Genomic DNA, 13741 nt, shown 5'->3' on the forward strand with positions numbered 1-13741 from the left:
CTTGTGCATCATTTATAGACCCTGGATACCTGTTCCATACCAGATATACGTTTTGAGAATATTTTCTCTCAGTCTGTGACTTGTCTATTCATTTTCTTTGTGGTATCTTGTGATGAAGTTTTACATTTTGATGAAGTCTAATTTGTCAACTAGAAAAATGTTATCCTTTATGGTGTTGCTTTCTGTGTTCTGTCCAAGAAACCTTTTCCTACCCCTAAGGCGTGAAGGTTTTCTTCAGTCAGCTTTATAGTTCAGCTCTTCATTGACTCCATAATCTGTCTCAAGCTAGTTTTTGTGTCTGGTGTGAGATGGGGCCATGCTCCTCTCCCTCCCTCCATACCCACAGTCAGGTGTTCGCATATCATTCCTTGAAGACTCTCCTTTCTGGACTGGATTTCTCTGGAGCTCCACTTTTGGCTAGTATGAAGAAAGTCATAAGAGAACATTGACTTCTCCCACCCTAACCACAAGAAAATGTCAGATATTCTACAAAATCCTCCTTTTCTGTAGCCTATCTAAGAGTGGAGGGTGTAGGCGCCCACGTGAACTGAATCTCAAAGGATGTTCCCGGGGGGAAATGGTGCCACAGATCACTTCACCAGTGGCAAAGCAGGGAGAGGTGGCCACCGCAGGAGAACGGCGATGTTGTAGTCATTTGTTAGTAGGTATGTGTGGGTTGGCACAACAGTCTGGAATAAATGGGACCCTGAGATGCAAGCTCACTTGCAATCTCTTTCCACAGGCCCCCACCAGGTGCTCAGAGGAGAGATGGGGGGCAGGAGACCCCAGAGCCCCTCCCAGCTAGGAACCCCACCTCACCCCGCCCCACCCCATACTCCCACACTCTTCTCTCAAAGGACGTGAAGCCTGTCCATGCTGGGGGAGAGGTGGGGGCCCAGGAGGCAGAACCCTTCTCTTGCCAGGACAGGGGCAGGAGATGCTCCCACCTGACAACCTTCCTCCAACAGGTACAAGAGAGTCTGGCTGTCCAGGGGGAAGAGGGAGGAACGCCAAGAAAACCAAGCCCCAAAGCCGAATGCGGGGGACCAGTCTGTGTCAGATCAGAACTGAACACACCCTGCTCTCATGGGGAGCTCAGACTGAGTAAAAAGCAGAGGCAGCGACTGCTGGGCCCGACAGGCCCGACAAGCGCACGGAGACAGGCCCGGTCCCCAGCCCCTTTATGCGACTGTGGATGTTCCCTTCCAGTCCTAATCAAGCTATGTCTTCAGTGGGTCTCTCTGAGCTTCTTCTTTTATTTTTTATTTTCTTTTATTTTTTCAAGGAAGGTCAGCCCTGAGCTAACATCTGCTGTCAATCCTCCTCTTTTTGCTGAGGAAGACCAGCCCTGAGCTAACATCTGTGCTCATCTTCCTCTACTTTATATGTGAGACGCCTACCACAGTATGGCACTGCACCAGTGGGTCGGCCCCTCAGCGTCTTCTTTTAAAGACATCCCTTTAGGTCAGGCCTACCCTGGATAGTCTCCCTTTCGATTAACTCGTAGTCAGTGGGTAGTGAGGTGTCCCTGGGAGGATGTTCCAACATATTAGCCATCATACAGGGTCTGGGTCACTGGGCCACCTTAAAATCCTGCCTGCCACCAGCTCCTTGGATGGCCAATATGCACAGTCCTGTTTGAAATTCCCATTTGAGAAAGTCTGGTGAAAATTACACAGTCTGTGGAATTAGAAAGATCGGGATTAAAATCCTTACCTGCCACTTAGCAATTTAGAATTTTGGGCAAGTCACATACATTCTCTGAGCTTTAACTTTTTTTTTCTTAACTGTAGATTACAATACTTACTTCACAGGGTCTTGGGGCCAATAAATGGAATAACATGAAAAGGGTTTAGCATGGCATCCAACATATGGTACATGTTTAATGAGCGTTCATCAATTCTCACCTCCTCCTACTCTTTTTTTTTTCTATAAAACTTTGAGGTAGAGCAACATATTTTCCCACTGTCATCGAGCATCTCAGAGTTTATCACATTATTTTAAAGAAAGAGCCCTACAACAAGTAAGTCCTAGATAGACACAAATTCTCCCCCGCCAATGCCCCAGAAGCATCATGGCCATTGTACATAGCATGTTCCACCTGTTGATAAATTAAGTTGAACATCTATTAAAAACTATCAATAGAGAGCTTTCCTTATTATCTGTTCTCAGCACTAATAGTCATTTTAAAGAGTGAATCTATATCTTAATATCATATAGTAACTGATGTTCTGGCAATGACACCAAAAACAAAATAAAACAAAAGTGGCTTCTTGCCCGACACTGGGAGCACCCTCAGTCAATATCTTGGGAGCCTTACTGGAATGATCCCTAGAACAGATTTATAAGACTCCTCTTAAGAGCCTCTTTTGAATCATCTAGAAAGTTAGGTTTAAATTGCGAAACTTATGTTAAATAATAGAGTATGTTTTTTTCCAAATGTGGCAAAGAGAACTTGGCGGCATAAAATAAATGAGTGTCACCAGAGGCATGAGAAAAGAAGAAAGTGGAGGAGGGAGTGGATGTGGGTGGGGGATGTGAGGACAGGACAGGACTGTAAGGGGGTGCATCACCTCCCTCACCCAGGACAGTGACAAAGAGTCTGAGACAGTCACACAGAATGAGTCCGGCCACTCTGAATATGGTGGCTTACGTGGGCAGCACGACGACTGAAAGAAGAGATGGGCAGACGGAGACGAGTGGAGAACAAGGGTCATTCTCACCAGCTGGAGTTGACTATTTTCTCTCCACGACTGGGAGATGGAGAAGGGATGGGGGAGCCAGAATCTCCAGCGTGCGGCATGACAAGGAGGTTCTTTTGGAGTTACTGGACCTGAGTGAGGGCCCAACTGTGCCTCTGACTGGCTATGCGACCTGCAAAGGTGACTTCATTTTACTCTCTGCATTCACTCATCAAATTTTTTTTTTAAAGATTTTACTTTTTTCTTTTTCTCCCCAAAGCCCCCCAGTACATAGTTGTATATTCTTTGTTGTGTGTCCTTCTAGTTGTGGCATGTGGGACGCTTCCTCAGCGTGGCTTGATGAGCAGTGCCATGTCCGCGCCCAGGACTCAAACCAACGAAACACCGGGCCGCCTGCAGCGGAGTGCGTGAACTCAACCACCTGGCCACGGGGCCAGCCCCATCAATTTTTTTTTTTTTTTTAGAAGAGAGTTATAAAATAAATATCAACAGCAAAGTAGGAGATGGATGAATGTTGAATAAGTGAATATTGCCTTCAGTTTACTGAATGAATATTATTTCCCATGAACCAGGAATTTTAATATGTCATCTCTTTTATTCCATCAAACTAATTCTGTTAGACATTTTTATCATCTATTTCATGGACGTGGCCAAGGCTGCACACGTGGTGTGGACAACCAGAGTCTAAAGTCCATCTTTTTATACTATGCCACAATATGGACAATCAACTATTCTTGTTTCATAATTTTCTTTATCTGCACTCTGTAGAATGTAATTTTGTCCTTGTCTCTCATATGCACTTCCCCCTCTGAACGACTCTGGCCTTGTGACTCTTCTCTGCTGCTCTTTTTAAAAATCAGGTGCTTAGATCGCATCCAAATTCTTTTTCACATAGGAAGCTGAACCTATTTCCCCACCAGATAGTTACACACACCAGGAGTGGCAATGCCCTTGTTTTAAGACATCTACAGTCTCCTGCCTCCCCCACCAAGAGGAACTTTTGCCTATTTTGTAAATACCTGCCTATTACAATATTACAAAATATTGCCTATTTTGTAAATGTATGAATCGCACATCCCTGGCCAGTCACAGGGTGGACCATATACGTGTTGAATGGCTACTGGGCACACTGGGAAGTCATAGAATTTAGTGTCTTTGAAATCCAGTGTACATATCCTGTTTTCACACCTTTTTGTTTTACTTTTCTGAAAAATATCATTTTGAGGGTATCTGTATCATGTCCAATTAGGTTCCCTCTTTTAAAAATAAACTATATACTCTTCTAAGTAGTAGGCAGTGCATGTGAAAGACACGCACAAATATATATTCTGTGGGAATGGAGATAAAGAAAATTATTAAACACTGAATAGTTAATTGTCCAAAAGGTAAATAAGGATACCCCAACCCTGACACCCACAAGCATTGCACAGAGAGCCATTATGGCTTCCGGACTTGGGCAACTTCTTCCACCCTTCACCTGACTCTCCTCCATAAGGTCCAGGATGCTGGCCTTCACTTGCTGGCCATGGGATTCTTGCTTCCTTAGGCAATTGCTGCTAATTATGGAGAAAACCCTATCTCTGATATAACCACACTCTCAGAACCATTTCCCAAATCCTACCAGTTGTGGACACCAGGCGGTTGGGTCAACCTATGGATAGTTCAAAGCCAAACCATTTCGTTTCCTGGAAATAGACTCAAGGCACAAGTCTCACCTGGGGAGGGCCAGCCATGCTCTTTGTCTCTGGGATAAAACACGAGGAACACAGGCATCGATTCATTTTGGATTGTCTTCATAGACCCTAGAAGATAATAACCTTTCCTAACTCTTGGTGCACAAAGGTCCCTGCCTAGGATTACTCAGGGTCACAATCCTGGTTTATTCCAGTCTGCTCTAATTTGCTAAAATCTGATATCCAAAATCCTTGCCAAATTCTTTTACATACTCCATTTTTTTTAAAAAAATTTATTTAAAAGGATGTTCATTAAGCTCTATTTTGAAGTAGAAATGAAAGTAGCAGCTATAATTCAGTTTTCCACTTTGGATTTAAAAATGCACATTCTTCGTGTTCTTGGCGTTTTTCTTGAAAATGAACATGATGGTATATTTTAGGAGCTAATTTATATGAAAAAAAAAAAAAACCCACACTGAATGTCAGCTTCGACCTCATTTAAATTGTTTACACATTCATGGGAAAAGCCTAGTTGTTAACCTCGGGGAGGGTTCTTTGAGATTACAGCTCTGCAACATAAACAGATTCCTCCCAATTAGAGAAATAAACTCCACATCTTCTTAGAAGGAGGGCTGTCTATGGTAAGTAAGAAAAAGACATTTTAAGTTACAGTTCTCTGGTTCTCAAACTTTAGCCGGCAACAGATTCACCTGGGGGGCTTGTTCAGACACAATGGCCAGGACATCCCCCTCCCCCCAACTTTCTGATTCTGTACGTTTGGGGCCCTGCCCTGGAAAGTGCATTCCTAACAAGTACACAGGTGGTGTGGATGCTATTCTGGTCCTGGCATCCTAGTGAGAACCAGTTATAGGGTAACTCTTTTTTTAAATGCAAAATTCGTTCCCAGAGAATCAGTGTTAACCCTAGGCTTTATCATAAACTAACCCCTCAAGAGCCCGCACAGCCAACCTGGGCCTGGGGCAGTTCGGGTCCTATTGCTGCAGGTCAGGCAGGTATCAGGCGCGCAGGTGTGTCCCCCAGGTGTGTGCCCAACCCAGTGAGAGGGGCCTAAGGTGGGACTCTCATTCACACCCAAAGCATCCCTGGACTCCAGCAGATCAGGCCCCTCCCTGCCGGGCGGCCCCGCCTCACCACACCTGTGGGGTCAGAGCCCCCTGTCCCCACCCCCGGTGACTCCGGCGGCCCCGCCGAAGGCCTGAGGACGGAGGGGGACGGAAGGGAACATGGAAGGCCGGAGGGGACGGAGGGGGACAGGGCAGCCCGAGGCTGGAAGTGGCGACGCGGGACAGGACGGAGGGGACGGAGCACGGAAGCACGGAAGCACGGAGAGGACAAAGGAGAGCAAGGCGACCCCGAGGTTGGACAAGTAGGGACAAAAGGGACAGAGATGAGTCGGGTGGCGGGGACCCTCCTGCCCCCTTCAGCCTAGCCGCAGCGCACTGCCCGCTCCGCCTCGTGATGGGGATAGGGACCGGGGTGACCGGGACCTGGGCGACGGGGACGGTGGGGTGCCCAGCCTTGGTGACCGCGATCGGACGGGCCTGGAGGACCGGCTCCCTCCTCCTGCGGCGGGCGCACTGGGCCGCCAGGCCGGGGACGAAGGGGGTACGTGGACCGGGGCACGGGGACGGAGGGGACCAGCCGGCTCCCTACGCCGGGCCGCGGGCGCACTGAGCCGCTCGGCCGCGCACCTCCCAGCGCCGACTCCTCCGGCGCGCGGCGGCCTGCGCCTTATATACCCTGCTAAAAATAGCCTGCGAGGCCGCCTTCCAATCAGAGCCGCCTGAAGTTCGAATTGAGCCAATGGCGAGGGCCGTGATGGAGAGGCTCGGTCACGCCAGGCGGGGCCGCGGTGAGCCGCCGCCTGCCATTGGCCGGGGCTGACATCATCGGCGGGCAGCCCCCGGGCCGGGCGCGGCGTGATTGGGCGGCGCGCGGGGCGGGCGCCGGGCGAGTCACGTGGGGGGAGGGAGTGGGGGGAGCCAGGCGGGGAGGAGGGGGAGGCTGGCAGCGGAGCTTTGAATAGGGAAGTTTTGCAGGGGTTACGTTTGCAGTCAGTCCGGTGTTTGCAAATATTGTGTGGGCTCGCGAGCGCGTCTCTGGGCTCCGGCAGGATCCGAACCCGCGGCGCCTAATTGCTGCGCGTTGAGTTTGCATGAAACTTCCCCCGGCGCTGCAGACACGGGTGCCGCGCTCCCGACTCCAGACCGCACACGTCCCTGTTTTCCCAACAGCAGTGACTGTCTTTTCCAACCCGACATGGATGTACTCCCAATGTGCAGCATCTTCCAGGAACTCCAGATTGTGCACGAGACTGGTTACTTCTCGGCGCTGCCCTCCCTGGAGGAATACTGGCAACAGGTAAATAGGAATTGTCGTGTGCCAGGTGCCCCGGTGCGCCGAGGAGGGAGTGTGCATGCACACAGCCAGGACGGTGTATGGTTGGAGGCGCATTTCTTTTTCTTTTTCTTCTTTTTTTTTAATGGTTTGGGTAAATTTAAAAAAAAAATTAAAATAATTAGTCTTCAAACGTACTCTGCTGCCTCCGGTGCGGAAGGCACTTTAAAAGGGCCTTGTACAGCGTGGAGTGGAGTTGTCATTGGAGTGGGGCGCAGCAGCGCTTCGTCGCTCCCGGTGCTTTTTGCCCGATTCTGGGGCTTCCGAACTGCATCCTCCGGAGGGCAGACCCAGCTCCGCGGCCTGAGCCCGGCCCGAGGCCCTGGCAGAAGTTTGGTGCTTTTACTAGCTCCAGACTCCACAGCTGGATCTTGTCATAGGAACTTGCACGGACTGCCAAGGGTTCTTTTTTTTTTTTTTTTAAAGGGATTTTTGTTTTTGTTTTGCTTTTTGGTGTTTGTACATAGAGTTCTTTTTTTTTTTTTAATTAAAAATTTCGCCAGCGAAACATCTACCAGCGCCTTTTCTCTGCCAGGCCATTTCCAGTTTCTTTTCCCTGTTTGGAATCTTTAGGATTTACCTCCATCTGCCTTGTTTTTCTTACCTGCTTCTTTTGTTGACCAGGGAAGGGGGGGAAAAAAAAGCAATGTTTGCACAACCAGTGACTTATCAGTCATATGACAATGAGCCTGTCCGAATTGCTTCAAGTCTGAGTTTGGGAGAAAGAGTCTCAGTTTCCGGCATTTTTTAAAGGAACTGGAATTTTTGGCATTGGACATTTAAGAAACTTAATTTCTCCCCCCTTCTAATTCGTTAGGCTTGCCTGATGGGAGAGATTCTGACACTTGTCCCATTGTCTTTAAAAAGACAGAAGGAGGGTTTGAGATTGTCTCTTTGCCCTGCTTAGGCTGTTTGCTTTTTGTCACAAAGTGAATTAGCAGATCAGATATATTCTGTGGGTTTCAAAGCCTAGAAAGCTTTTAAGGGGGATGAAATGCAAAGTGTTGCAACCTTCACATGCCTGCTTAATTGTTCACAGCCCTCTCCTGCCTTCCTCTCCCCTCCCCCTTCTTCCTCCTAAAGAAGCTGCTCCCTAGGACGTGATTGAAATTGATCTAAGTAGTTTCCTTGGGGCATTTGGGATTTGGGCCACAAGCCAGGCTGAGCTCCCGGTTGCCTTCAGAGGCTTTTAAACTCTCCGAGAGCTCCAGTCTGGTCCCCACTGCTCATCAGTATAATGGAGATTTTAAATTAGCCAGATTATTAAAGTTTAACAAGATCTCGGTAAATGCGCTTTCCCTTTTCTTTGGAACGTCAATAAAATATCTTGCCATCTCTCCTCAGAACACTCTCCTATGCCCTGTAACTCAGATGTCTGATTTAAGGGGTAAAGAGAAAACTGATTGTTTTTTCCTCCTCTGCTTGCTCATGCTTGCTGTGTGACCAGTCTGGGGAGGGGGAAGGGTGCGTGTTACATGATGATGGAAGGCACATTGCTAAGTAAGCAAGCGTGAGCCCTGTGGGTAGGCTTTGCTAGTCCTGAAAATGATTTGCTAAAAAGAGCAGAGCTTGCTGTCAAAATTTAAATCTATAGAATTGCAGTAGTATAGACGACCTTATATGGTCATGCAGGCAATTGATCCTAGTGAGGACAAGGGCAGACAAAATTTAATCCTAAAATGTTTCCTACCGTTTTTCTTTTCCAGTGGCTAGAAAGTTTGAGATGGTGGGGAGAGGGGATGCTGGTCTCTCGGCAGTTGTAGCTTCTTGAAAGGTTGGTTGTGGGGCTGGGGAGGGGGTATTCTGTCCACGACACGACACACTGCATGTATATTTGAACTGGGTCCTTTTTTGGCTGCTGGTCAGAATTTCAAAAGGAAGTCTCCTTTGGCATTGCGTGAAAGAAATAGAGTGATGACTCATACAGTTGTACTCTTGGCCAGTAGATAAAGTTCTTGTCCATTGTGGACTCCCAGCAGGTCTGGGGAGTAATTTCCCCTCCTGCATCCTTTACCAGAGCAGATGGCCATTCTGGAATTATTTCTCCACTTGTGTTGTTGAAGCTCTTGTTTTTCTCTGACCACGGTGGAAGTCGTTAAAGTTGTATGGCCCTGCACTTGGGAATGGCATTCTCTGAAAGCCTACTAGGTCTGGGCTAAGGAGCACATGGGTGGTTTCTCTGCAGCTCCATTGATGTCCCTGAATACAGACCATCAGCTAGCTGCCGTCTGCTGGCTGAGGGTAGCCCTGTACTGTCAGCTGTGTCTCCAGAGGGAGACACACGCAGACTCAGAGCACAGTGCATTGCGAGCAGCGCATCCTTTATGTCCTGTGCGTGTGAAAGGAGGATGGCTGGGGCTTTTCCTTATTGCACATGGTTTTGAGACTGTCAGAGAGCTGGTTAAACCTGTTGGGGGGGTGTGTGTCTGAGGCTGGTTTTCTTGCTGTGATTTACAGAAATTCATTAGAACCATCAACACTGGTAACTAAGACAAAACTGGCTGAGTGAACATCACTCCTTGTGGCCCTTGGTCCAACATGGGGAAGCCAGGAGAGGTTTTCTTCTGAATTCGTCCCCCTTCCCAGAAATAGCCTTCCTCTCACCCTCCTAAAAGACGGGGATTCTTAATTACAAAAGGTTTTGCGCCCACGGTGACACGGCCACTGTTGATTTGCCCTTGGTCCCTGCATGTTTTCGGAAATGTGCTTTCGGTTCCGTTTTCGCCGTTGTCACAATCACGTGCCTTCTTGTGCTTCCTTCCGCACAGACCTGCCTGGAGCTGGAACGTTACCTCCAGAGCGAACCCTGCTATGTGTCGGCCTCCGAAATCAAATTCGACAGCCAGGAAGATCTGTGGACCAAGATCATCCTGGCTCGGGAGAAAAAAGAGGACTCAGACCTGAAGATTTCCCCCAGCCCCCCGGAGGAGGCTCTGAACAGCCCCGGCTTTGGTTACAACCTGGAGACCAACAGCTTGAACTCGGACGTGAGCAGCGAGTCGTCCGACAGCTCCGAGGAACTCTCACCCACCACCAAGTTTACCTCCGACCCCATCGGCGAAGTTTTAGTCAGCTCGGGGAACCTGAGCTCCTCCGTCACCTCCACGCCCCCTTCCTCTCCAGAACTGAGCAGGGAACCTTCTCACCTGTGGGGCTGCGTGCCCGGCGAGCTGCACCCTCCTGGGAAGATGCGTGGTGGGACTGCGGGGAAGCCCGGGGACAAGGGCAGCGGGGACGCCTCCCCAGACGGCCGGAGGAGGGTACACCGGTGCCATTTTAATGGCTGCAGAAAAGTTTACACCAAAAGCTCCCACTTGAAAGCACATCAGCGCACTCACACAGGTCAGTGCCTCCCGCCACCTGGGAGGTGGGCCGCTGGCGGGCGCCGCTGGACTGCGCCAGCCCTGGGAGGGGGCCGGGGCGCCGCAGGAGGCGGTCAGAGCAGACGCATCCTCACCTCCTCAGTCTTTCCCCAAAAGAGTGGGGTCTCTGGGGAGGACAGAGTAGGAGCTGAAAGACTGGACACGTGTGCCCGTTGAATGGTTGACACTCTCAGAGTAAACAACCAAGAGGTAAATCCCATTATCCATCTACACCCAATCTCCCACCCACTTCCGCCAGCCGGGTCATCCCGGCCCACAGTGCCCGTCTCCAGGGTCCATGCATAAGGTTACCTGGAGTTGCATCTGAGTTTTTGACATGAAACTCAAGGGTTGGAAGAAAGAGTAGCTGGGCATCGTGGAGGACCCCGGATGGATGCTGGCCTGAGGGTTGAGCTTGACCGATAGACTCCATACGAAGCAGTATGGATCCATGGGGACTTCTGAGAATTTCTCTGTGTCATGCTGACTTTGTTATCTCGAACCAGTTAGAACAAAAACCAACTTCTTAGTAAAATACTACAACCCAGGTGGAAGTTGCATTAGAATGACCATGACAGTCTAGAATAACTGGGGAGGAATCACAGAAATCTCAGAGCTGGGAGACATCTCTGAGATCAAGTCACGCAAACTCTCCTCTTCCCGGCAATGGGGGGCCATTGCTGAGGCCTCAAGTCAGGGTCCTGACACAGCTCATGGCCCCTCCGGGATCGGGACCCGGGTGCCCCGGAGCCAGGCCCTATTGGGCCCAACAGCACACCATAGGACCGGCTTTGGCAGAATATTTGTGTTCTTGGGTAGCACTTTGAGGGAATTCATATTTATAATCTGCCCAGGGGCTGAAGTCGACCTGGTCATTTGATTGTCATTTAGAAAGTGCTTTGAAAAGGCTTTGCAGTGGGGTTTCCCAGAAACTCATGACTTCAGTTCTGGAGAAATGTAGTTTTCTGGAGGAAACTACAAAGCCTCATTCCACAGGGAAGTGAGTTAGGAACCAAATAAGAGCTTGAGTGAAACCGTTTCCATGGAGAAGGCAATAAAACCCTGCCCTGGCCAAGGCTGTGGGTCCAGTGGGCGGACACATCACCTCGGAAGTATTTCTCCGCTCTGAGTAATTGTCGTCCCTACACGTTCGCTCCGGTTACGGTCCTGCGGGCTCTGCCGAGCCTGCGTCCCTTCCCCTGCACTGGGAGATGGTGGCTCCCTCAGGAAGGGGCCCCCACATGTGCTTTGTGAGTGGCAGCTCCTGTCCCTAATGGAAGCATATTCTGAATTCCTGAGGCCACGGGGCCCCTGAGCTTGCTAATGAGTGGACTTGGTCCCCCCCACCCCACTGCTGCCGTGTGTGTGTGTGTGTGTGTGTGTGTGTGTGTGTGTGTGTGTGTGTCTCTCACAGTAGCCTGCCCTCGCTGTGCAGTGAAATCACGGTGCACTTGTCCTTTGCTCTCTTCCCAGGAGAAAAGCCTTACAGATGCTCATGGCAAGGGTGTGAGTGGCGTTTTGCAAGAAGCGATGAGTTAACCAGACACTTCAGAAAGCACACTGGTGCCAAACCTTTTAAATGTTCTCACTGTGACAGGTATGTGCATGCAGCTTCAGGCACAGGATGCCATCACCAGAATGGGTAGACATGCAGTGACCCTGAGGGAGGGTACACAGCTTCCTGTCCTCTACTGGCACCTCTGTTTTCAGCCTAGGACTTTTACAAAAGTCTCTAATAATGCTAGTCCCAGTTAGGAAGAACCATGTCCTGTGTGCCTGAGAATAGAGTGATGTCACTCATACTTTGAAGATTGGCCTTCAGCCGTCTTCAGAGTTGGAAACTGGGCAGTAAGGTCAGGTGACATGCTCCAGAGGGCGGATTGGAGACCTCCTGAATTTATAGTCCCATCAGCTGGAATTCCCCACCCCTGAAAATGAATCCTGATGACCCAGTGGGTAGGTCTTCCCTGCCAGGGGGGTCAGGGGGCCGCACGGGGCGGGAGGGCTGTACCCCGAGCAAGGGCTGGAGACCTGACCTTGTCCGTGCTCGTTCGCTCCGCAGGTGTTTCTCCAGGTCCGACCACCTGGCCCTGCACATGAAGAGGCACCTGTGAGGGAGCAGAGCCGCGAATCCTGCAGGCTCAAAAGGCTTCCTGGCTGAGAGACGGCCGTGGAGGAGGGTGCGAGTTCCAGCCAAAGCATGCCATTTTGCACCCCACCCAGTTGCCTCCAGGACCTCTACGTGGATGGTCTTTCGAGGGCGAAAGAAGTCATGTCAGAAGCGGCAGAGCGCCCGTGGTGTGTGGTGTTTGGGTGGCCCTGGACTCGCCACTGGTACCTATCTTCTGAGTGGTCCCTAAGCCTTTGCCGTGAGCATGTGCACTGAGGATGTGAATGGTTGGGTGGCTGTCTGGAGGGTCTGTTACGGACTGTGTGGTGAGGCGGCGTCTTTCCCCTTGTGTACGAGACTGCAAGAGACAGCAGAAACGTAGTTTGAATGTTTTGTGTGTGAGGAGCATACTGTGGGATGAGATGACCACCAATTCGTTTCCTGGGGGGGGTGTCTGCGCCTTAGAAAAAAAAAAAAAGAAGAAAAAAAGAAGGGAAAACCTGGAGGGCGGGAGTGGGCGGTCAGGCCCCGAGTGGGTTGTGGGGGGGTACCCCCTTTCCTGTGTGAGAGGAATGTCCGGTGTCTGGTGCAGCTATGGAACGTGCAATGTGTCAAGTAGCTTGTTTTACTGGCTACCACAGAGCTCATTTGTTACCCGTTGTATAAGCTGTGTATTTACAACTATAACACATTGATAACTTTTCCTTATCAGACAAAAGTAATGCATGGTCTGGGGAACTATCTGCTTTTCCATTTTTAAATCAGGACTACAATTTGGATTCCAGTTACTGAGCAGCTAAGATAAGATTTGTCAGATTCCGTGATCCCTGGCCATCTGGGCCTGGCAATACCCAATCCTTCCCCACTTCGATTTTGTAACACTCCCCTTCCAGAAAGGTGTCGTGCAGCATAGGAGTATTTTTGAAATGATTCCGAATTTGAATTACCTTTTTGGAGACTTCCGTGATGCCCTTTGAAGACGTTGGACACAGGTTGGGTGTCAAGGATTCAGGGCTGGGAATGGCTGGTCTAATGTCCATTAGACTAAGAACCTAAAATTTTTCTCAGTTGGGTGGATAAAACCACTAAAGCTTAGAAACTGTTTTCTCATGCAGCTAAGTTTCTCTTATTTATGCCTTGAGGACTAATTTCTGGTTTTCTAGCTGTTAATGCACTGTAGATCTTAATAATGGTGCCTTACGCAAGCGGCCCCAAATCAGGGGCCTCCTACAGGGGAATGGCTGATGCATGCTTTATTAAGGCTCTTTTTTCACCTGGCGTTGTACTGTATCAATGTATAATACAGAGAAAAAGAATCTCTTCATGGTCCTCCTTCATAAAGTCAAACAGAGAGATGGAAACTCCCCAAACGAGTCAGTATTTACTCAATGTTTTAGACAACTTGACTGTCAGTGTTAAAGTGGAAAACACACGAGAATTGGAAAATCGGACCATTTCTGTCACCATGAAACTTTC

The 13741-nt window shown here is 49.5% G+C and overlaps 1 protein-coding gene across 2 annotated transcripts; it reads left to right on the top strand.

Annotated features, from left to right (window-relative positions):
• The first annotated feature begins 6341 nt into the window (after positions 1-6341).
• On the top strand, positions 6342-12983 carry KLF6 (KLF transcription factor 6). 2 transcript variants are annotated; one of them, XM_008526210.2, is made up of 4 exons: positions 6342-6757; positions 9562-10135; positions 11629-11752; positions 12218-12983. In XM_008526210.2, the coding sequence occupies exons 1-4, from the start codon at positions 6656-6658 to the stop codon at positions 12267-12269; spliced, it is 852 nt and encodes a 283-aa protein (XP_008524432.1). In that variant the 5' UTR covers positions 6342-6655; the 3' UTR covers positions 12270-12983. The 2 variants fall into 2 exon arrangements, 1 of the variants encoding a protein (XP_008524432.1); XR_011535105.1 differs by having other exon boundaries at positions 6365-6757; positions 9562-10365; positions 12218-12851.
• The last annotated feature ends 758 nt before the right edge of the window (positions 12984-13741 follow it).

The sequence above is a fragment of the Equus przewalskii genome, chromosome 30 (assembly GCF_037783145.1).
Source record: "Equus przewalskii isolate Varuska chromosome 30, EquPr2, whole genome shotgun sequence".
Classification (NCBI taxonomy): domain Eukaryota; kingdom Metazoa; phylum Chordata; class Mammalia; order Perissodactyla; family Equidae; genus Equus; species Equus przewalskii.